Source organism: Diplotaxodon limnothrissa, linkage group LG5 (genome assembly GCF_057381915.1).
Source record: "Diplotaxodon limnothrissa isolate DT_005_m linkage group LG5, D_limnothrissa_male_GT1.1, whole genome shotgun sequence".
Taxonomy (NCBI): domain Eukaryota; kingdom Metazoa; phylum Chordata; class Actinopteri; order Cichliformes; family Cichlidae; genus Diplotaxodon; species Diplotaxodon limnothrissa.
This window is the reverse complement of record NC_140600.1, coordinates 5,241,266-5,266,811: the sequence shown is the minus strand read 5'-3', so window position 1 is coordinate 5,266,811 and position 25,546 is coordinate 5,241,266. Positions and strand designations below refer to the sequence as shown.

General features: G+C 40.3%; 1 protein-coding gene across 1 annotated transcript in view; it reads right to left on the bottom strand.

The window, feature by feature from the left end:
* Nucleotides 1–3,865: 3,865 nt before the first annotated feature.
* LOC146631467 (copine-9-like) overlaps nucleotides 3,866–25,546 on the bottom strand; it is a 205,653-nt gene continuing 183,972 nt past the window's right edge. Inside the window, exons 18-21 of the mRNA XM_085353696.1 lie at nucleotides 23,973–24,075; nucleotides 22,037–22,094; nucleotides 5,240–5,313; nucleotides 3,866–4,093 (exon numbers count right to left, since the gene is read on the bottom strand). Of these exons, the coding sequence (XP_085209822.1) occupies nucleotides 3,866–4,093; nucleotides 5,240–5,313; nucleotides 22,037–22,094; nucleotides 23,973–24,075 (463 nt within the window). The remainder of the gene's footprint in view (nucleotides 4,094–5,239; nucleotides 5,314–22,036; nucleotides 22,095–23,972; nucleotides 24,076–25,546) is intronic.

Genomic DNA, 25,546 nt, shown 5'->3' with positions numbered 1-25,546 from the left:
TGATAACTAAAAGAGGCTAATCAAAATATAGTTACATAAAGTTTAATAATTTGAAAATAGATACAATATGCAGATTATAAGTATAAAATGTACATAAATTTGAAATAATTTGGCCCCTTTACAAATATATAAATAATAACAATTTTTCATCATTGCTTGAAAAAAAAAGATGTTGGTCTAATTTATCTTTGAGTTAAAAATACAAACAAACAAAGGCGATGTAAGTGAAGTTTAACACAGCAATTACTGTAAAACAGTGAGCAAGATTACAGTTCAGCCTTCAATAATATCTTTATTTGGTTTTTAAGCAAAAGCTAGAAAACAGTGACAAAATTAAAAACTTTGACCAACACAAGTGGAAACAAAAATAAAAGAAATATTTGGAACAGAGTGAAAAAATGGAAAGAAGGAAGACTTCACAAAATATTCTGTACAACACTTTAACATATTTACACACAGCTTCTACATAACAAATGGAACTGGTGAGCAGTATATAATAACCTCATCCTGTACACACTGTGTAGAAAGCTCAGCATGCTTCATACAAAAATATCCAACAGGTTATGTGACTTTGGGTTTGTTTACATATAGTCATAACACAAACATGCATGTTTTAAACGTTGTTTGATACAAATCTACCCTACTTTTCATATATCTGTTATGTGCTGGATTATTAGGCTGGCAGTCAGAAATAGAAGGATTGATTCTGCACAGTACACAAGTAAACACACAGAGGAATGTTGTCTGAAATCTTTTTCAGATATGAATACAGATAGTACAATCATTAGCAGCATAACAGCCATATAAGCATGCAAAATAACATATTTCCTGGTGTTGTCATATAAAAATAGAGTCCTCCCTCACACTTACTTGCAGGATTATGACAGAAATAAGGCCACATGTCAATTTCCCTTCTGATACAATGTGACAAATACTCAGTAATCCAGATAAATATCATATAATCCATTCGTTGTTGTTATTATTGTTTCTGTTTTCGTGACACAGCCAGGTTGAACATTCTAAAACTGTTGCTAACCCTACATAAAAAAGTCAGAGACAAAAGAAAATTGATGAAACTTCACAGTATTTGTTTTATGGAGTGGTACCAAAAAAAGAGCCCACCTAACAGCAAAAATAGTGTCGTTGCAAAAACTCAGAAGGCTAAAATGTTAGAATATAGATGAAAATGGACAAAATAAACACCAATGAAATGGAGCCATTTTACAACATATACAATAAATACAGAAATCCATTGTAATAATTAAAAACACATCCTAATACAAATATGCTACTGGACAGAACCCACACTGCACAAAATCAAATACTTTTCTCTTATATCTTATTTAATTTGACCTCATCTTGTCTCATTACGTCTCTCCACTTCTTAGCTAGTGATATACCAAGTTTGATCAAGTGTTTCTAATGCAGTGGCAGATCCTCTTTCCTTCAATATGCTGGAGTTTCAGGACAGAAGTCCTAACAAACTATTTGTTTGTAATTCTAGCACTGTGCACCTTTTTACTAGCAACATTCACGTGTAGCCTGTCTTTGAACTGCAAACTAAACACACCGGAAACAGAAACAATGGGGTTAACAAAATCAAGCCAGGACTGAAGTGCCAAAACTGCAGTTTCATGAATCACTTGAGGCTGGCTTCAAAAGCAAGTCTAACCTCACTGTCTGCCATGTTAATCTATTTATTTAAAAGGGACAGTGCAGTTTAACATAGTCCAAGTACAAAACATGAAACAGATGTAACGCACATAAGTTTATAGCTATTGCTAATTTTCAACAATTGTCCCTTGTTGGGCTTACAATCAAATGCCTGTCTCGACACCATTAAAAAGTATAGTAGAAAAAAAACAGGATTGAATGAATAGGATTCGCTTCATAAAAGCTATGGTAGTACATCTTTTTTTTTAATTCAACCTTTTGAAAATACTTAAAGTGATTTGGTTAATAGGTGTGTCATCTACAGGGAGCTTGAGTCACTGCTAAACCGGTGCTGTCTTTGTTGATTCATGTTATCGATGCACCTTGCTCAACCTAGCTAGCATTAGCTTGCTAGCATTAGCTGGTAAGTTAAAACTTGTCCCTCTTATCTAAATATGGTCACTTCCGGCTTCAAAAACTGATGGTGGTGGCTACATGGGGGGTTAACCGAGACAACAGAGTTCAGTTCCCAAAGTTTTGAAGGAACTTGGAAATGTTTCTTTTGCAATGAGCTGACATCAGTTCACCACAGATTTCTTTCTGTGGTCACACCTACAAAATTCGAGCACTGCTCTCAAGCACTGGGTGGTTTCCGTCACTTTCCAGAGGATGGCCAGTGAGAAGACTGAATTTCAGGGATAGAGGGCTCTTACAGAGACAGGAGCATAAAAGGCATGAGAAAAGTGAATTGATGAATAATAATATTTTAATAATGATTAATGTTTGTTGCATTTTATCCTATTTCTTGGCCACACAGCAGCTGGTTTTTCCTGCTTTATTCTTGCATTTGTTTTGTCTGTGTACTTGTAAGCTGCAGTGTGTTGGGCTCTTTGGGACTGCCAATGAAAGATTTAGGTTTTCTGTTCAAGCACTTGCTCTCTTTTGCTTAAATCATTCATGCACACAACAAAAGCAAGGAAAATAAAAATACAGGATATGAGAAGGAAAAAAAAACAAGAATTCGGCATGCATGATGAAGATAAAGTTTGCAAACTGAACAATGCAGCACTAAGTACCAAACCTCACATTCGATTTCTTCTTCTTCTTGGTGTTTCCCACTCTTCCCACACATTTTCTTTGCTACATTTGAAGTTTTCTGGCCTGTAAAATCTGCAATGGGAAACCCTTTTCATTTTAAATAGGTACAAGCTGTAGACAGTTTCAGAACCAGAGGCACCTTCCTCATGCATGATTCATCCCAAATGACAGCCACAGCCAGGAGATTTACAGTTTAGAAGAAGACTGGGGACAGAGCTCACAGACACGGCTATGTTCGACTTTTTAACCAGGGCTGAAATGATCTGCCCTTCCATATGTTCAAATTGTACAGCGGCTGCAGGTGCAGAGGAGCAGGGGATGGCTGGTTTCATACCCTTGTATGTTTACTCCTTTCAGGAGGTGCTCACAAGCAACTCTCTTCATGTCCATGGGGGATTTTAACTTTAAACTTGCCCTGTCTTCTAACAGTGTCTTTGAAAAGGAGAGCAATTTCCATGCCTTTGCTAAAGTAAACTAAAACAAAAGTTTCATTTTCTACAGTAATAGACAGCATATAATTTTAAGAAAAGAGCCAGTGTTCCTTGGGCCTCAGTTGCAAGAACCAAGACATGATTTAATAGCCACTGAAACACCCTGAGAATAAGCAAATAAGGACAGGATATCACCCTCAGAGCTGTCTTTCTTCACAGCTGATAGAAATCAGTTTAGATGGCTGCTACAGCATTTATTATTCTATTACGGCAGACTGTGAACAAGACCAGTAGTAGAATCTTTTGACTTCCCACCTTTGCAAGAAAGGTCAATAAAGCGTCCATAGTGGATTACAACACACAAAGGAAACAATAGATTTGAATGGAGCCCGTGTGTCTGTGCAGAATCGTGTGTTATACCTGGAGAGTGTTTGTGACAGATGTTGACAAAAAATCAGAAACATAAAAAAAGATTTAAAAATCTATTCTCTATGCTTCTTGTACATGTCTTGCAGAGGAATCCTCGTAGTCAGTGCTTTCAGAAGGAATTCTTAGGTTCAGTTTACTGATTTGGTTTCTGTCAGATAACCTTGAAAACCCCAGAACACACCTACACACACACATGCACACACACACTTCCCTTTGCCCAAACAGCTTGCTCCACTCTGCCTGCTGTCCTTCTCTCAGGGGTGAGGGTTGCAGTGCTTGGTCGTAGACGTATTGGTTGCAGTTGTGGTGGACACTGAGGGGGAGTCGGAGGTGACGGGCAGGGGGGGGCGGGGTTCAATCCCCCGACTCTTCATGAATGACAGCAGCTGGTCAGGGATCTCTGCCAGGACATCCTTAGCCAGTCGGGCCATGCTCAGGACCTGGTTCCCTGACCGGTCGATGTAGTCCCGGAAAGGAACAAACTGGATCGGAGGCAAAAGTGACTGTTCAGTTCATTTGGTGTTTGTAGGTTCCTTCAGCATCTAAGGTGCTGCTAATACGCTTTCATACAGTTGAGGAGTTATTACTTTTAATGTTGCAGATGTATTGACATAACAGTACATCAAGCTCAAACTGTGAGGCTTCAGATTATCGTTGGTAACATTTTTTTGCTCTAAGATTGAAATATTCACAAAAAATGACCTGCCAAAAATCACACAGTAAATCATAAACTGTAAGTAAATTTTCATGTATCTGAAAATGTTGGGGTTTTTGCCCTAGTTGTCAAGACATAAACATTTTTTCAACAGTTTTCAAAAATCATATATTTTGATAGTGTGGAGCTAGGATGTAAGTCATCATCGTTGTTACTGACGACTTATGCCTCACAGGCTTTTTCCACTTCAACTGAAACGCACTCAAAGGAAAACTATTCTGTTTTTCCTTATTTCCTGTCCTACACTGGGGGTGGTTAGAGCTCACAGCGGGTCATCTACTAATCAGAAGGTTGGTCTGCAAGCCAAATATCATTGGGCAAGATACTAACCCCATGTCGGGTGCATTCAAGTTACTCTCTCATGCATCAGGTAAGCAGAAAAGTACTAGATAAGAACCAGTCCATTTATACTCTATATCCTATTCTAGTCGATGATGCTCATATTGAACAATAAATAATAATATTCTGGTCTTGGATCTTTCTTATGTCAGTGAAAGGAAATGTCTTTAATATTCAGGCAAACAGCTCTGATTGTGAGCATAAATGAAAGAAAAAGCTGAGATTGTTGGCTAACAAATTGCCAGTGATCATCACCAGTCTCATCCTCCTTTCTGACCTTAATTTACAAATGAATATCATGGTATATACAATATGACTTTAAAACCGGTGAATGAGACAATAAACTTATCAGAAACGCGTTTACTCGAGACAGATCAAACATGCAAAGAGTGTTTTTCTCATAAACATCTATACATTTGTTGACATCACTAGAATGTTTTGCTGGTAAGAAGGTTAAATAAATTTGATTGAGTTTTGATTCGGGTTTTATCCTGGACAGTTGATAAAAAATAATTCTACATAGTTTTATACTGATAAACACCAAATAAGAGTGGATATATCTTATACAGTGCACCTGGACGATGTCTCTCTCAGCAAAGCGTCCCCTGGAGGAAACTCTGACCTCATCTCCATCCAGCTCCTCCATAGCTGAAGACAATAAAAACAACATATTTACTGGTAAAAATATTGCATGACTTACATGTACAATGGAAAAGCTGAGCTGGAATTTTTATTCACACGCACAACAGAAAATCGTCTAAATCCAGATATATTTTTTCTAGTACGCTTAATGTTTGTGAAAATGATTAAAGTGGTAATTTTATCTCAATTATTTTGAGTAGAAATGTCTTAATTCACTCATGTTAACCACAGTTTAGTATGTTTGCTTTAGATCAAATGAGTGATTGAATTCCTGCATAAAAATTATGTTTTTTTCATTATTTATTTTTAATGGTTAGACAAGAAAATCAGACGATACATTTATACAACTTGGCCTTTAATATAGCACATTTAGCAGTACCAACTACAATAAAATACAGCTTTAACATACAACAATATTTCCTCAGTAAGATGAGCATATGTCAAATACACCTTGCTTTTTTCACCTGTAGCTGCATTAACACAACGTCTCTTAGGACGAACATATTCTAACAGTTGAGCTGCTTTTTAACACTAAACATGTCAGTAATGTTCTGTACTCTTCCTCCAAACCACAATAAACAAACGCTCCCCTATTCACAAGGATTTTTCACAGTGGGTAGGTCTGCATATTTAATTTGGCTGATTTTTACACTGGATGCTCTTCCTCCTGCAACCTCCAAGGGATTTGTTTAAATGTATAAAACCACTACACTATGAAGCCACAGCAGTACTTAAAAATGTGGCTGAAGAAATCTTCATAGTGACTACAATTCAAGAAATATTAGTGCTTCAGTTCCTTGATGTGACCAAGTTTGTAGATTTGGCAGTCTGGAGCCTGCCCTGGTGGCTGGGCCTTAGGCCAAAGCATTACGTGGGCCCACCCTTCTGTTGGCTCACCGCTCGCAGGTGGTGCTTTAGGCATTTGATGCTAGCACTTGGTGCACAGTCGATCATAGCACTGAAGGCTTTGGAGAGGAGGTGCTGGTGTTCCAGTCCCTAGCTGACAACTCTGGCTTTAGGAACATGGAAGGTCACCTCTCTGGTGGGAAGGAGCCTGAGCTAGTGCGTGTAGAACTGTGGCTGTAAGATGTCATGGTATTAACCCCAGAACCAGAAGGTTCAGATGTACACTGGTGGTGAAGAGAGCCATCGAGATGAAAAAGTAGTCCTATCCAGCTTAGGACTGCAGTAAAAATTCACAGTGAGTCCCTTGGAGTGGAATTTGTGGCCCAGCAGAGGTATTATTACTCAGCCTGCTGGCAGACGGAGAATGGATCATCTGCCTGCATCTGAGTCATGCAAAGTATGTGGTACAACCGGCCTGTGGACCAGTTGCTGGTCTAAAACAGCATGTTGATCTTTGAAATTTCTTTTGTCCTCCTCCCATTCCTGTTGAAATCTGCTGTTTTAACCAAGTAGGCCCTGTGGACTCTTCCTGGTAGGACATGCCCCTGAATGTAGCATTTGGCAGATGCACAGGTTATCTGCTTCCAGCAACACGCACTTAGTACTTTGGAAGACTACATGGGAGCATGTCTAGGGTGGCTGAAAACCTCCCCCCCTGTCCAAATGTGAATGTATGTTAGATGGACGCGTTTGCAGGACCATAAACTATGCTTAAGGTCCTAGATGTTGCAGGGCTGTCTTACTTAACACTCTGTAACTTCGCTTGGAGGCTGAGGACAGTGTCTCTGAATTGATCGACTGGGATTGTGGCCAACTTCTTCAGGAAGGGGTTAGGGTTAAATTGAGATGAATAGCCAATTATTATGGGCCATTTGGTCCTTGTCCATCTATAGTGACAGCTTGGTTTTCATTGCTGGCAGTACGTCAGACCTGTTTTTGGTGAGAGTTGGAGTTCACCAGGGCTCCTTTTGTCACTGATTCTGTTCATACATGTCCAGTTGCAGCAAAGTGGCAGATGGTCTCTGGCAGGATCAGACTTGTGGTTCTTCTGACCTCATCAAGAGGTGACATCCAGCGTGCACTAGGATGATTTGCAGAGTGGTTGAAAAAGGCTGGCTTGCCCACTCTGGGAGGAGTTGATGGCCCAAATGGAGGAGTTTGGGATTATCTGGGTCTTGTTCATGAGTGAAGTGAGAGTGGAGCCGAAACTGACAGACAGGAACGGTAGAGTGTCAGTGGTGTGGCAGACAGCTATTGATGACCTATGGTCACATGAGGTCTTAGGTGCAAGCAGTGAAAATGAACTTCCTCCTCATCCGAGAGGATGAGTTCAGTCATTTGGGAGGAGCTCAGGGTAGAGCTGTTCCTGCTCCACATCGAAAGGAGCTAGTTGATGTGGTCTGAGCATCTGACAAGTGCCCCCTCATCGTCACCCAGGTGAGACATTCAGGGGCATGTCCTACCAGGAAGAGTCCACAGAGCAGACCCCTGACATGCTGGAGAGATTATACCTCTTGTTTGGTTTGGGAACTAGTCTCCCTGAATGAGCTGGAGGTGCTCTGGGCATCTCTGCAAAGACTGCCCCTGATATTCAGAGCCAAATAAGGGGGAGAAAATGCAGTGGTGACAATGACATACTGTATACAAATAGTTACCTAATAGTTAAAACATGCAGCTGTTGATTATGTGATTCTACTTTCTAAACCAGAAAACAGCTGAGGTAAAAGACCCAGCTGTACAGTGAAATTGTGTCAAGTGTTGTAGTAGGATGGGGGATCTGTCTGTTACAGACAGAAATAAATGACAATAACAAAGACCACAGCATTCATTCACTGGTGTAAGGACAGCTTTTAGTTTTACAAAAGGACCTGAAATGGGTGCATTCAAATAATAACCTTCTAAATAAATAGGTTTGTTTTTTTAATGCATACATTTAAATTTAAATTTCATTAAAATTACTTTAACATTTGAAGCAGATAAACAAAAGAAAGCTGACTGTGCTTAAACTTAATTTAGCTCCATTATTTAGAATTTAGACAAAATTCTTAGTTAACTTTTGCCGACTGTTTAAATAATGTTTGCTTTAAACAATTTGCATTGCATAATTATTAAAAAGTTTGACGTATAAATAATTTCCTACGCCTGAAACAGACGAACATTGTGACAGGACTGCTGTTATACACGTTACACTCGCACTTTCAGACAACCTACAGAAATACTTTCACATACATATTTTCACAGCTGTAGTTTTTTTGTGTTTAATTTATAATATTAACCATAAATACTGTGAGCCAGTCAAGAACAATCTGTCTAAAATGCTGAGACAGGAGTAAAGGTTAAACTATCAATGAGCAGACTTGTGTTCTGTCCACAAACTAAGAAAACAAAGTTTGTGTGTAATGGGAAAGACACTGAATGGCAATGAAAATAAGACCAGCATCAAGTTAAAAAAGCAGCAACGTTAATAAAGATTTAGTCTGCATTACATCCAGAGGTTAAAGTGTTGTAGTTTTCTGTTATTTAGCACTGAGTTTAGTCGTGGTTTTGCTTCTATTTCTGTTGTCAATGTGCCTGATCCCCCTTTTCTGTTTACATGTTTCCCTCCTTGTGTTTTATTCCATGTCTCCCCTGTCTGTCTTTGTGTATGTTTTTTCCAGCCTGTCCTGTCCTCTCGCCTCTCCTTTTGTGTCATCTTAATTTTTCTGTATTTCACTCTTTGTGTCTCCTCCCTTTGTCTCCCCAGTCTTTCTTGTTACCCTTGTGCATTCCCTCCTCCCAGCCTCGTGTCAAGCCGTGTATTCTTGTCTCCGTCTTGCTTATCCGCCCCGTGTGTTTCCTCTTAAGATTTATGGTGTGAGTTGTAATTGGTCCTCTTTCAGGCTGTCTGTTAACCATCCTTTGTGTTTCCATGTCTTCAAGTTATCCAAATATGTCTTAGTTTTCCCAGTTTAGGTTTTATGATCAGCTCTTACCTAGTTTATTTTCTCGTTTGGTTTTGAATCAGTCACAATAAAGGCTCGCTTTTTGTTACGTTCAGTCTTTGCGTTGTCTGCTTTTGGGTCCACATCACAACCTCCACACAGTCTGCAGTCCAGCCTGTGACAAAGTTTTACCTTACAACAATGACATACAACAGTGCTGTGCTAATAGAATCAGGTGACCTCTTTAATGTCACAGAAGGCTATATTGTAACAACAGAAGCATCCAGATCAGTGCCCTACCAAATGAAATTAATAAAAAATATCCTGTATACTCAGGATATGTGCTGTTAATTACACTCAAACAAGTCATAGTCAGTAGAAAGAATTCAGCGATAAAAGTTGACTCACTTCCAGAGTAAACAACATTAATTACATCTCACAGGAAAAAGAGTTCACTTGGAGTACTTTTTGTTTTCCTTTCAACTTGTTATCTAAACAATATGCCAGACAGTTTTGTGTTGTTTTTTGTTTCCCTGCCTATATGACTGGATTCTAGTGTGTAAATATTAAGTTTGGCTGTGAAAGAACTTCATTAGGTTTATTTACACTTTTATCTCGTGAATAAAGATGACAAATATGACTATAACAGCTCCTGATTCTTCCCAAATCTTTTTGTATTTTTTCCAAATCCCAAACCTTCAACCCAAACTGATATAAACTAACACCAGTGAGAACACAAGCGCAGATCTGGCTACTGACAAGTCATTCAGTTGTCCTCAGGGACTGACAAATATATGAGAGCAAAGCTAGTTTGGTCTTTCTGCACCACATCTGCTCCCTGATGCTCTCAAAGTGGGGGAAGCAACAAGAAGAAACTGTGTAAACCAACCTCATTAGAGCTTATATAGGCCATGCGAAGTTAATATATAAAAGTGGAGGGCCGCCTGAGTCCCGCACACTCTATTTATAGTTTGTCATCAACAAGCTGAATGAGATGAGCAAGTGACAAACAACCTGCAGTAATCCCAAGAGAGGTTTTTCATGTCTGAATTTAAAGCAGAGGGAAGGAAAGGAAAAAAGAGAAAATAAATTAGATTAAAATAAAGAATGGAAAGTAATGTGAATAAAAGATAACATCTGAAAAAATTAAAGGAAGCAAACGAAAAAGAAGAGGAAAACAAATATAATAAAGTAAAGAGAAGAAAGTAAAAAAAAAGAAAAAGGAAAGGTTAAAATGGTCAAATGCAGGAAGAAAATGTCAAGGAAACAACAAAAAAGGAAATAAATATAAGGAAATGAAAAATAGAAAGGACAAGATATGAAGCAAAGAAAAAGAGAAGATAAAGGAGAGGAACAAGGATGCTGAGTGACGGATGTTGAGGGCAGGCTGGTGGGGCTCCACATGTCACACAGAGATGGCAGATGGTGGCCGGGAGCAGAAGAAGCAAAGGGACGGGATGAACAGAAGGAGACAGAAATATATTCAGCTAGAAGGTGTTGAAAAGTGGTAGTGAGGGTTCAGCTGTGTTGGGTGATCCCAGGGAGGGGAGGAGCCCACTGAGACACACAGGCTGATAGAAAGCCTGCTGCGGCCCTGAGTAACACAAGACTGTGTGTGTGAGATGCTCCACTGTTACTCTGCTCACAGTAATGTCAATGTCATGAAATATGATAGGGACCATTGTGGCTGTTTCTCATGATCCGTCTGAATAATAGTGTTATGAGTAGGCAGTGATCATCTCATGCTCTGTGTCTACTCCAGCAGTAACGGGGGACTACTCCGTCACCACTTCCTCTGGCATCCCTGTGGCTTTGTTGTTTTTCTTTTTAAAAAATGCTTTTTATGTCTTTTGTTGAAGTGCATTAGCTATACAAAGAGGCATTAAAAATGCAGCAAGTACATACAAATAAATACAGCAAAACAAAGCGTCTGAACATTAACAGTGTTAGACCAGCTGATAGGAATCCCATCGAGCACCTTTGGGACATCCTGGGTAGGTAAATTTGTGAAAATACTATATTGTTGCATTTTTAATGGCTGCTAGTATAGTTAGCCACCACCATCCCACCTGCTTTGCAACTCAGATGCTGGAATCGAACCCGCACCAATCAACACAGGGACCTTGTGGTAAATGGACTGGTTCTTATACAGTGCTTTTCTACTCTGAGCACTCAAAGTGCTTTACACAACTGCCTCATTCACCCATTCACACCATGAGTGAACGGGTGATTGGTTATTATGATTAAAGATGATGTGATAAATGTGACAGACAAACAATCTTTTATCACATCTATTCATTCTATTAAACAAGCCCTTTTAGTTTATTGTGCAAAAACAGGTCTGAAAAACTTTTAATTTATCAGCTGTCAAATCCTTTGCTCAAGATACTTGGTGAAAATGGAGGAGATATAGGCTGGCTTTGTTAAATGCCTTAGATTTTTTTTTCCTGATAAGAGGTTTGCAGCTTGCACTAGTAACTCCGTTCTCTACTATCTCTGGACTGTGACACTTTGACACTTGCATTTGTAGACCAGCTGTTTTGGGTTTCTTCACAATCTGATGGATCTTTGGCTGCAGCTGTTTCCAGTGGGGAGTCCAGCTGCCTGCTCTCTTATGAACTTTCTACAAAAGAACTGTACTTTACATATCCGCTTCCTGCACTGTGGTCTTTGATCTTTTTTTTTATCTTCTTACTGCTTTTTCTGGTTAGTTCTCTACCCTTCATGTTTCATTACGGCTACCACTGCAGATCAAGAAGTTGACAATGCAGGTTGGACGTCATGCAAAATATATTTGATGTCAAAATGTTTCTGTTAAGATGTTTTTTAATGTAATTGACACAATAATAAATCTTAATAGTATCTTTATAGTTCAAAATATTAAATTCTTTTGAAGAAATCAATTGTGAAGAAGTCAGTAAAATGCATTTTGATCTTCTGCCATGCTCAAACAATTTTGTTTGAAACCTATTATAAAACACATATGTGGCCCAGATCCTTAAAATAAGTGTGAGATGTTATTTTTAGCAGCGTGGGAAGCCAGATGAGCTGGAGGGAACAGAGAGAAGAAAGGATGCAAGGAAAGGATGATACCTTTCCAGAACAGAATGGTTTATTATAAATTTTGATTTCAAAAGGCTCATTCCCACAAGACGCCCCTGAAAGGCTCCAGTCTGACTGGGGATGAGTGATGTGTGGAGGCTTTACTCAACCAGGCAGCAGACCTGAGTAGAATTGCAGCTGAATACATTTTTGTAGCACAAAAATTACAAGCGGAGTATTTGATTTATCCTCTTTTCTGAGCGTGTGCCTGCTTTTGAAGCTTTTCAATCATCACAGAGGATAAATCAAGTGCACACCATGAAGCTCTGCGTGCTGAGTGACAGAACCTGCAGACTGTTTTGTTGAGCCCAGAATGCCACTGACAGAAGAAGTGTCACAGGATTATTAAAGATGATTCAAACACAGCAGTGAAGATCTCTTTAATTTCCTCGAGTCTCTTGTGGTTTTTTTTCTGTCAAGTGAAATAAACTTTTTTGCCACAGAATTCAGTTAAATTGCAGACTGCTGCTCTCGCTGTCTGACTTTTGCTTTAATTATGCTTCTTATGTCACACACAAGTATTCACCCTTGACCCAAACGCTCAGCACAGATTAATAGGTCCCTATGAGGGCTCAGTGTTTGTTCAGCTTAAATCATTTTTGCCTTTCCCTTCCCTCACCAAAGAACATAATTTAAATCGCGTGTTAAAAAGACACTGACGCTTTATAGGTCAGGTGGTGAGCATAAGACGACAGGCCTCTTTCGCCATTAACGTAATATTATGTTAAGTATATTTCTAGGATGTCACAGAGGAGGAGCACATGGATTCGTTATCTACTCAAGTACAGAGTCTAATGCCAAAACAATGCACCAAGCCTGATTCTGGTGTTTTCCATTTTCTGATGTGTTAAATGCTTAATCATTTTTGAGAAATGCAGTAATTTTCTACTGATTGCACAAGTCCTGGCAGACGCAGTGACAGTGTCAGAAGAGTAAATATAATAACAATTTGATCAATGATGTCATAACAACAGAAATTTGTCACCAAAAACCTTTTGATTCAATTCAATTCAGTTTTATTCATTTATTTATTTTATTTATATAGCAGCAAATCACACACAGTTGCCTTAAGGCTCTTTAAAAAGAAATAAGGATTAGCTTTAAAAACATGCTCCAAAGTAGATAAACATATGATTTATTTATTGGCACTTGGCCATCAAGTCTGTTGATTCTGATTCATTTGTACAAAGATTTAATCAATCTCTTAATTACAAGCACAATATTATCAGGATTAACAGAAGTGATAAAAACAAAACACAAGTGGGAACAAATTGTTTCTTGAACATTCAGTGAAAGAAGAAAAAACCCTCAGTAATTTAATTAAAGGCTTGCTGTTCCCGCTTGCTAGTTAATTGTGCATTTGCAGAAATGTTTGAAAAAAGGAACTGCTCTGTGTGTTGGCAGTCAGATGGAGAGGTCTGATACCAACCTGGGATTTGGAGAACTGCAAACATTTAACATAATGCCACTCATACAATCAGTAGAAAATGAGCACATTTTGATGGCTGATTAGAATCTTATTTATCGGAAAATGGAAAATTAAAGTAGTTGTGAGTACAATGGGGATATGTAGCCTAGAAGAGAAACTTTGACAAACTTTGTTGTAAGAGTTCTGGCCCACCAAAAACCAGATCTACGTTTAGCTGATATCCCAATTAAGGTAATCTTCTCAGCCATCTCCACATGAATAGATTGGAACATTGTGTGGTTTCACAGATAACAAACAGCAATCATTTCTGGCAATGAAAGCTGGCTTTCTAGCTACATTTGAGCAATTTTCAGACGAGGCATTCAGAAATATTTAAAGTATTCGTGGAGTTCTATATCATGAACTGCTTCACAAAGAAACTATGCCATCAATGAAGTTTTATAGCAACATCCTTAAGCATCTGATGGAGCTGCTGTGGCGATTGCCATCACGTCAGTGTCTGCTAGTACACGGTGCATTTTTTGGAGACGACTCTGTTTCATCCTCTCTGTCTCCCCGTCTTGGTGTCAAGCTCGGTGAGTCTCGGTGCTCCTGCAACTTTCTGTTTTATTTTGTCAGGCCTCATCTCATGTGCATTGTGTTCAGTTTTGCTTCCCCTTTCTTGTTATGCCTAATTTGTTCCTGCTGTGTTCCCATGTGTTTCCACTTCCCTAATCACCCGTAGTGTATATATTATCTCCGTCTCCCCTTGTCCCTTGTTGGTGTCTCAGCTTATCTTCCAGTTTCTTGGTTGTTACTCAGGTTTTATTGCTTTTTAAAAATTGTATTTATTTAGTTTTTTAAATGAATAAAGTGTTTCCCAGTTTAAGTCCTCTGGTTCTTTTGGCTTTCCTTGTTTTGTTTCAGCCTTACTGAATGGCTCGTCTTTTGTTAACTGTTCTCCTGCGTCATCGGCATTTGGGTCTCTGCCTCACATCATCTGCAGCTGCAGCTCCTGAAACTATTTAGTTATTTATTTTTTGAAATGTGAAAATATCAAGACGTAAGTTAAACTACATAGTGGCAATGTCAGGAACAGAAACACTGGGTGTAGAGTTAACATCAACACCAACCTTAGTGGCATTGGCTTGTGATTATATCCCACTGTCTTTACGTCAACATGATACTAAAGCTTTATGACCAGTAATATTGAATATAATTAACAGAGGTATTGGATATATTTTAGACTTCCGGTTTTGACGAGCATGGGGTAGTCACACTTTCCCTTAGCTCCCGCAACTTTTAGTTATTTGAACGAGCCCACCTAACTTATCTTTTGAGGCAAATATCTTGGTGATTTGGTGTAGCCGTCGGAACATTTGATGCCCTGTCATGTCGCCTAAACCTGTGAAGTCGAATGGCAAAACAACCGAATGCGTGGCTGCTAGCGTTCCTGCGAATGTTAGCAAAGCCGACATAACAGCACTGCTAGCGGAGCACTGTTTGGCTTTACTGGCGGAGCTAAAAGTCAGCTTTTTTGATGACGTGAATAAAAAGCTGGACGGACTACAGAAGGCATCGGACAACCATAGAATCTTTGGAGGAAAGCGCCGAAACGCTCGACCACCGCCTTGCTAAAGTGGAGGATACCTGTGAGACACTACGGGTCGCTAATGAAAAGCTGAAGGCTAAGCTATCGGACATTGAGTCGAGAAACAGACGCTGCAATGCTCGCCTTATTGGCCTGGAGGAAGGGATTGAGGGTCCACATCCCTCTAAGTTTTTCTCACAGTTGTTGCAAGACATTTTTGGGAGAGACATTTTCCCCTCTCCCCCCGAACTGGATCATGCACACCGTATTTCGGCCCCCAAACCGGCCCCTGGAGGCAGACCCGTCATTGTCTGTTTTCACCGCTACCAAAACAAGGAGCTGCTAATACGAGAGGCTAGGAGGAGGAACGACCCGAAGTATATGGATAAACCATTCCGGGTCTATGAAGACTACAGCCCTGAGGTGGTGAGCCAGAAACCATCACTGCTATACCCGGTGCGACTACGCATTGTTAAAACGGATGGTGTACGCCTCACATTTGGCTCTGTGGCTGAGGCCGAAAGGTTTGTGCAAGACTCCATGGAAGACTGAACTGTTTTGAGGCACGTGGAACACGGGACTACTTTGGACGACTGTTATGGCATTGTCATGATTCCTATGTTGATTTTCAGACATTTAACTTCATTTCTTTTTCTTTATTATTTTTTTGGCGTGACAGTGCAATTATTTGCACATATTTTGAATTGTGGACTTCACCGGTGTACACCTGGTGGGTCTTATTCCAACCTTTATACTATGCAGGCTTAAGGAGCTTTAGGTAGGATAGTTATGGATGTTTTTCAGTTGGATTGGGTAGGTGTGCTGTTTGTTCTGACAGCTAGTGTCACCTGGGGGTTCAGGGGGTTTCTGGGAGGGTTTCTGTGTTCGACTGTCCAAGTTAAGAACCAAGTGCTTTATGTTTCTCGTCTGAGCAACCAGCTAAAACCTTTGATATATTTTCAATGGTTACCTCTATTGACTTAGTGACCTGGAATGTTAAAGGCCTGAACCATCCTATTAAAAGAAAGAAGGTTCTCACTCACTTGAAAAATATGGGTGCTGATATAGCCTTTATTCAAGAAACCCATCCTAAAATGTCAGATAATACTCGTTTAAAATGTAGTTGGGTGGGGCAGCACTCACATTTTACAAAGGGAAGAGGTGTAGCGATATTGGTCAATATATTGGTTTTTAATAAAAGGGTTCCTTTTACCCCCTGTTCGACTCTGGCTGATTCAAACGGATACGTTATAGTAACCAGATCAATTTTTATTATTAATGTTACATTAGCAAATATATATGCCCCAATTTTTTTTTCACGCGTCCTACTGATCATCTGTAAGAACTGGATACTCGACAGCTTCTTATTTACAGTCCTTTTTTTCAACCTACGGCATCTTGGACATTTGGCGTTTTTTACACCCACAAGACAGACAATATTCCTTTTTTTCAAATGCTCATCAAACCTACAGTAGAATTGACTATTTTTTTACCTCTCTTGTTAAGTCATGTGATTATCAGCCTATTGTAATATCTGACCATGTGCCCTTAATATTGACACTGCATATACCCGGTATGGAGTCTCCTAAACTCTCTTTTGTTAAGTGATGAAAACTTTATAGAGTTTATTTCAGATCAAATTACCTACTTTTTGGAATTTAATTTAACTCAGATATTTCCATCTCGTCGGTCTGGGAGGCTCTTAAGGCTTATCTTCGCGGCCAGGTTATATCGTTTACAGCCAATATGAAACGCACTTCTACTTCTAAACTAAAGGATTTGGAAAAGCAAATATCAGACTTGGATAATAGGAATTCTCAGAACCCCTCACCAAATTTATATAAAGAACGTTTGAAACTGGGTGCAGAATATGATGTGCTCGCCTCACATTCTATAGAATATTTATTGTTAAAGAACCGCAGTGATACCTATGAGCACGGAGATAAGGCGGGAGAGATTCTAGCAAGACAGTTGAAATGTGCAAGAGCCAGGCAAACTATTAATGGGGTCGCAACCCGAGATGGTGGAACTGTTACAGATCAACAGGGGATAAATGATGCTTATCAGCATTATTATTATAAGTTGTGTAGCTCCGATAATACCAATGATTCTAACCTCCTCTCTGATTCTTTTAGAGACCTAAAGATTCCAACATTGTCCCCAGACGAGGTTTCCACCCTGGATGCACCTCTGCAGCAGCAGGAGAGCATAACAGCAATAAAATCATTACAGTCTCACCGATCACCAGGCCCTGATGGCTTACCGAACGAGTTTTATGCCGCCTTTGCTGGAAAACTAGCCCCTGTGTTAGCGACGTTATATACTGACTCTCTTGCCAAAGGTGGAGTCGCATTTCCAATATGGCGACTCCCGACGTATATGGGGCGGGCTACGAACAATCACAGATTATAAACCCAGCACTGTGAGATGTACGAAACCGGAATTAGCTGACGAACTCAATGCTTTTTTTGCGCGTTTTGAGGCGCCTCAGTTTCAATCTCAGAGCCCTGCACCCGCCCCCGCTGCTGAACCAGCACCACTGATACTCTCTGAGCATGACGTGAGGAGAGCTCTGAGGGCAACCAACTGCAGGAAGGCAGCGGGACCAGATAGCATACCGGGACGTGTGCTAAGAGTATGTGCAGATCAGCTGACCACAGTTTTCACCAGCATCTTCAATGCCTCCCTGGCCCAGCAGGTAGTCCCCACCTGCTTTAAAACATCAGTGACTGTTCCGATCCCTAAGAACACCCGCCCAGCCAGCCTAAATGATTATCGCCCAGTGGCCCTAACATCTGTAGTGATGAAATGTTTTGAAAGGCTCATGAAACCCTTTATTAGTTCTTTCCTCCCTCCCGACTTGGACTCATTGCAGTTTGCATACCGGACAAATAGATCCACTGGAGATGCTGTAGCACAGGTCCTGCACACCACACTGAGCCATCTAGATGAGGGACGTGGGAACTATGTGAGAATGCTGTTTATAGACTACAGCTCAGCGTTCAACACCATAGTGCCCCACATCCTTACGGATAAGCTCCGGGATCTGGGATTCAGCACATCCTTGTGCAGGTGGATTCACAGCTTTTTGACTGCGAGACCACAGTCGGTGAGAATAGGGGATGTGTACTCTCATACCCTTTCACTGAACATAGGGGCCCCCCAGGGATGTGTGCTTAGCCCTCTTCTTTATTCCCTCTACACCGCGGACTGCACGGCCAGATACCCCACTAACTCCATTGTGAAGTTCGCTGACGACACAGTGGTGGTAGGACTCATCTCCGGGAATGACGAGAGGGCCTACCGAAGTGAGGTGGACGGATTAGCAAAGTGGTGTGTGGCAAACCACCTCTCCATGAATATCAGCAAAACAAAGGAGATGGTGATTGATTTTAGGAGACAGAGAGGCGAGAAAACTCACACCCCAATTCAGATCAATGGAAACCCTGTGGAGAAAGTCTCTAATTTTAAATACCTCGGTGTTTATATCAAAGAGGACCTTAATTGGAACACACATACGGACTTCCTCATCAGCAAAGGCAGACAGCGCCTCTATCATCTGAGGCGTTTAAAGAGGTTTAAGATCTCCAAGAACATCCAGAGGAGATTCTACACCGGGGTCATTGAGAGCATCCTGTGTAATAACATCACGGTGTGGTACGGGAACTGCACAGTACAGCAACAGAAAGCCCTGCAGAGGGTCGTGCGCACAGCTGAACGCACTATGGGAACATCTTTACCAACACTGCAGGACATCTACGCTGAAAGGTGCAGATCCCGGGCCATCAGGATCACTAACGACTCCAGCCATCCCGCTTACAAACTGTTCAGGCCACTGAGGTCAGGGAAACGCCTCTGTAGCCTGAAAACAAGAACTGAAAGGTTCAGGAGGAGTTTTTACCCACAAACAGTGAGACTCCTCAATCAAAACACAAATCGGACAACATGATGGACAATTCCATACACAGTATATAATTTTCCTTTGAGTTTTATCCTTATTTTTATTTGTATTTTATCATATACATCTGTATTTATGTAAATACGTACACTATAGCTCTTAACTATTACAGCGTAATATTTTGCACGATATTATACATTTTTATACTTTTATATAGATATTTTTTATTATAAGTTTAGTAAGATGCACAGTCGGGGGGGGGAGTACTTTTTAGCCGGAAAAAATATTTCACTGTGTGTTGTACTAGTTATAACTACATGTGACAAATAAATAAAGAATTGAAAGGTGTTTTGCCTGATAGCCTAAATCAAGCCTGTATAAGCCTGTATCTTCCCAAAAAAGATAAAAACCCTTTGGAATGTGGATCCTACAGGCCGATTTCACTCCTGAATTCAGACTATAAAATACTAGCGAAGGTTTTGGCCAACCGATTGGAAAAAGTTTTTACCCAACATAATCTCTTCAGATCAGACTGGTTTTATTAAAACAGGCACTCCTTTTTTAGTATTCGTCGACTACTTAATATAATGTACACCCCCAGCCAAGCTGCTTCCGAATGCCTTCTCTCCATGGATGCGGAGAAGGCTTTCGATCGAGTAGAATGGGAATATCTATTTGAGGCCTTGCAAAGATTTGGGTTTGGAAGTTTCCCCCTCAGCCCCCTCCTTTTTGTATTAGCTATTGAGCCGTTGGCAATAGCTATATGAAGTAGTCATGTTATTCAAGGCATTTCGCGATATGGCACTGAGCAAAAACTAAAAATCTCTCTATGCCGATGATCTCCTGCTGTTTGTGTCCAAGGCTGAGGTAACAATTCCCTACATTCTTGAACTTTTTGATACATTTGGGCTTGTGTCAGGCTATAAATTGAATCTACACAAGAGTGAATTACTGCCTCTAAATATGCCTCTTTCCACATTAGCGAACATTACTGTTCCCTTCAAGACTGCAACGCACAGTTTTGTCTATCTAGGCATAACTGTGATGAAAAACTTCAGTGATCTCTTTAAAGAAATTTTTACTAAGTTACACCTCAGTATGCAACAAGACTTGTCAAAATGGTCGCCGCTTCCTCTCTCGTTAGTTGGGAGAGTGAATGTAGTTAAAATGTCTGTATTACCCAGATATCTTTATCTGTTTCAAAGCCTCCCTATATACATTCCGAATGCTTATTTTAAGAAATTGGACTCTGCAATTACATCATACCTTTGGAACAATAAGAAACCACGTTTGCATAAAACACATCTGCAAAAGTCAAAGCAAGACGGAGGCCTGGCTCTACCGAATTTCTGTTATTATTACTGTGCTGTTACGCTGTCTGACCTACTGGCTGCACTATCAGCACGATTGCAGCGGACCCGTATGGGTAGAAATGGAGAAGCTCTCTTCTGGTTCTTTCTTGCTATTGTCTGTCGTAGGTGCATCTATCCCGTTACCCAAAAGCCTGACAATTGAGAATCCTGTAGTTAATAATATTATCCAGATTTGCTTTCAGTTTAGAAAACATTTTAATCTTCTGAAGATGTGCTTAGGCAGCCCAGTAGCTTCCAACTATGTTTTTTCCCCTTCAATGTCTGATGCCACATTTCAGGGCTAGCAGAGGCGAGGGCTGAGATCTTTAAAAGATCGTTTGCCTTATTTGAACAGCTGACTAATAAATACAACTTACCCCCCTCTCGTTTTTTTAGGTATCTACAAATACGACACTTTCTTTCAGGCTCTATCCCAGGGTTCCCAAATAAACCCCTTATGATGTAATGGATGACATTATGTGTTTTAACCCAGCTAAGAAAAAGGCCATATCATCAATACTTGTTCTGATTTTGCGCCTGGGTTCTTCTTCTATGTCTGCAATTAAGCGATCCTGCTGAAGCAGACTGGGGCAATGTTTTAAGTAATATTCACTCGTCCTCCATGTGTGCAAGACATTGCCTTCTGCAGTTTAAAATAGTGCATAGGGTCCATCTCAGCAAATCGAAATTGGCAAAGATGTATCCTCTGATTGACCCAACGTGCGAAAGATGTAAATTGGCAGAGGCCACCTTGTTTTGGTCCTGTCCCAAAATACAAAAGTTCTGGACGGATGTCTGTGAGGCTTTGTCCAAGACCAAAAATAAAAAATGTGAACCTGCTCTGTGAAGCACACACATTAACAACTACACACACACACACACACACACACACACACACACACACACACACACACACACACACATTTCTATTTGCTTCAGTCAGCTTTACAGCAGTCACAGGACATTTTCTTCAGGAAATGCTCTGCCGTGATTAACCAAAAACATTTAAGAACATGAGGAACAGGAGGAAAAGGAGGAAATAAGGAAAATCTCTGATCTCGTTTGGAACCACATGTCTGTAATTTTTTTTTCTCTCAAGAGCCCAAATTTAATTATTTCTTGTAATGTCCTGGAGCCATTTGACTTTTCATGCCGGTTTGTATTTGGTATTCATTTTAAATAGGTTGGGTTTTCCACTGGGACATTTTTATCTCCTTGGATGTACTGAGGCTGACATTTTCTGTGGGTTACTACAGCTCCATTTTAAATGATTAAACCATGTGGAGAACTGAATGATATTACAGACATATACTGTAAGTAGGAACCAATGAGGTTTGTGCCCTGGAATACAAACTATATAGGCTGGAATGTTCTTTGCTCCTGCAAGGTTGGTTTTAACAGTTGGTTTTAACAGTGCTACATAATGGAGCACAGCAAAGAAACAGATGCTCGATTGTATTTGTGAAACAAATAATGACGTCTCTGACATGTATCTGTCAGCGTGAAAGTACTCAGCACATCCCCTCTTCCATGTCACACACAAGTACTTACCATCAAACTCAGCAGGGCCCACTCCTACTATGATGACAGACATTGGCAGAGAGGCTGCCTGTGGAAGGAGCATAGAATGAATACGAGACAGATTACAGTTCCCCCACTCCTTGAAAGACAGTTTTACACAGTAATGCAGCAATATACAGAATGGCATACCAGTGAAAAGCTAGCTTTACCTGATACAGTTTGACTGAACTTCAGTTGTGGGTTTTTTTTTCCAGAACATTATGGAATTAGTACCAGTCTTTGTCTCTGCCTGTTTCTCTTACTTCTGCAGTAGCATCTAATTTAAGTCCAATACAAACACATTTTGTCGATCAGACACTTGGTAGTTAACCACAGTATGTGTAAATCAAAATATTTTCCATCCATCCAGCCATCTGTTCTCTTCCATTAACTTCACAAAAAGCCAGTCTGCCTGGGGTAACACAGAGAATACTTACATTCCATATTTCCGTTATTATTCGTTTTAATATTGATCAGTACAACTTTGAGATTCTCTACATTGCATGCTAGTCATGGCAATGGTTAAACTAACTACCTAGTTGATCCCTAATAATTTAGACACATACACATACCAATAAAAAAAAACTGTGTGATCAGATAGAGGAAGTGGCTGACATCTAGAAGTCCTACCAGTGGTTGGACAAAGTTGGATTGAAAGACAGCACAGAGGCACTGATCATAGCAGCACAAGAACAAGCTCTGAGCACAAGGTCCATAGAGGCTGGGGTCTATCACACCAGGTAAGACCCCAGGTGCAGGCTGTGTAAAGATGCCTCTGAGACAATCCAGCACATAACAGCAAAAACATCAGTGCCGAGCATAGCCTGGAAGTCCTGAAGTGATAATGGGATATGTGCCCCAGGATGGTTGGGAATGACCGAATAAGATCCCGTGGGACTTCCAAATACAGACGGACAAACTAGTAATGTCCAACCAACCGGAAAGAGAAGTGGTGGACAAGCAGAGGAAGACAGGTGTAGTAATAGATCTATCTATACCAAATGATAGCAAAAAGAAGAAGAAGGAAAACGAGAAACTCAAGAAATACCAAAGGCTGAGAGAGGAGCTCAAGAAGATATGGAGGGTGAAGGCAAAAGTGGTGCTTGTGGTAAACAAGGCAATGACCTGGGCAAGTGGCTCCAGCATATCTCAGGAATGACATCCGAGATCTCTGTCCAGAAGAGCGCAGTCCTGGGAACAGCAAAGATACTGTGCAGAACCCTGAAGCTCTCAGGCCTCTGGTACTCCACATGTACTCCTCCAAGTGTGATTTGAGGCAAGCCTGACTTTGTTTATGTCAGCGCTTACAGCTGTGACTGGTAAGTCTACATGAGGTAATCAACTTCTGACTTTTTCCTCCTCTTCTTTTTCCCCCCATTTTTTTAAATTTCTGTTCATATTTGAGCCACGATTGAGCCGGGCTCAAGAGTTGGGAGTTCGCCTTGTAATCGGAAGGTTGCCGGTTCGAGCCCTGGCTTGGACAGTCTCGGTCGTTGTGTCCTTGGGCGAGACACTTCACCCGTTGCCTACTGGTGGTGGTCAGAGGGTGGTCCGAGGGCCCGGTGGCACCAGTGTCCAGCAGCCTAGCTTCTGTCAGGGTGGCTGTGGCTACAATGTAGCTTACCATCACCAGTGTGTGAATGTGTGGATGACTGGATGTGTGAAGCGCTTTGGGGTCCTTAGGGACTAGTAAAGCACTATACAAATACAGGCCAGGCCATTTTAAATCTAAAGGACTTCTGAAAAAGCAGGCACTTTCTTACTAACAAACACTTTTCAGACTTGATAGCTGCGTTCATCACAGTATATGCTATTATACAAGACTTTACACATCATATCACCTGTCTTGGGTTGATGTGGATCCCACTGATGTGCTGCCTCTACATTCAATTAAATGTTCTGTGTGTAGTGTGCTATGTATACTCACATTGACAACTGCCTCTTTAGTCTGAGCCATGTCTGAGATGACGCCGTCTGTGATCATCAGCAGCACAAAGTACTGTGAGCCATCAGTCACTTCTGCAGCACTCCTTACAGCATAAAACACACAAACATGCAAATGTTAGGCCCCGAACATGTTCCATGCACACATGCCTGAGCAAAACTGTTGCTTTGGTTAAAATAACCAACAGATAATATTGTTTTATGTGCATGGGATATGGGCATGTTCAACTATGGCTGATCACCAATAGAGGCTTTGAAGGAAATGCAAAATCAGATGTAACTTTCTCTGGTTTTTTTGCTCTCAGTTGCAAAGTACCTGCTCAGAAGTATGATACTTCAGGTGACTAAAGTGTGTGAGATCAAACTTTGAAAGTTCCTGCATTTGTGCACGTATGTCTAACATGTTTTGGGTCTTATGATTTATTTGTGTACATAGATATGCACTTTGGTATGTTATCATACATCACTGATGTGGTGGTATTAAGTACTGCAGGTGTGCTGTGTTCAATATCTGTGTGAAAAAGTGATCCAAGCATGAAACAGCAGTATCCAACCAAGTTCTTTTAATCAAATGAGTGAAACTGCAGTCGATCGGAAAATTGCTGAAGTGACTTAAATAAATATAGACATTAATATGATATACTCTAGCGCAGGGGTGCCCAATCCCGGTCCTCGAGAACTACTGTCCTGCAGCTTTTAGATGCATCCTTGTTCCCACACACCCGAATCAAATGAATGGCTTGTTATCAGGCCTTTGCCAAACATGATGGCATGCTGAAGAGGTAATCAAACCATTTGATTCAGCTGTGTTGGAGTAGGGATGCATCTAAAAGCTGCAGGATAGTAGCTCTCGAGGACTGGGATTGGGCAGCCCTGCTCTAGCGGAAGTCCCGTGATAGTCTAAATACAAAATTTGAGACCACAGCCAGATATACTCTGCAGTAATATCTTTATTGCACAGGAGGTGGTCAGTGAAGAAGGGAAAACATTTTACCTCCTTATTTGTTTAATATTGTGATAGGACGTGGGAAGGAAGGGTCTAACCCAAACCAAAAAGTGACTGAAACCACAGTCTTTATAAAAAAAAAAAAAAAGATTCCAAGCCCCCCACATTTTTGTTTTTTGTTTTTTTATAGTGGCCATAATCCTTTTTGTAGAATTTCTGACATTAATCTCAGAATTCCGATGATTTTCTGGAATTCTGGGGAAAAAAAGATCTCCCCCATTGTTTTTCAGTGTAACTAATTCTCCTCCAATCTGGGAATGTCAGATTTCTGAAATTATTTTGTCAGAATTCAGATTTTTTTCTGATAATTCTGAGAATAATATAAAAATTCTGAAATTCTAAGAAAAAAAAAGTCAGAATTCTGAGAGAAAAAACTCTGACTTTTCTTCCTTAAAATTCTGAAAATAAATAAATAAATAAATAAATAAATAAAAATTCCATCCACCTCCATTGTTTTTTTTACATCCAGCATACAAAACATTTGAGATGACAGACCCACTTACACAGTAGGCTAGTATGTGTAAATGGGTATTCATATGGTTTATAAATGT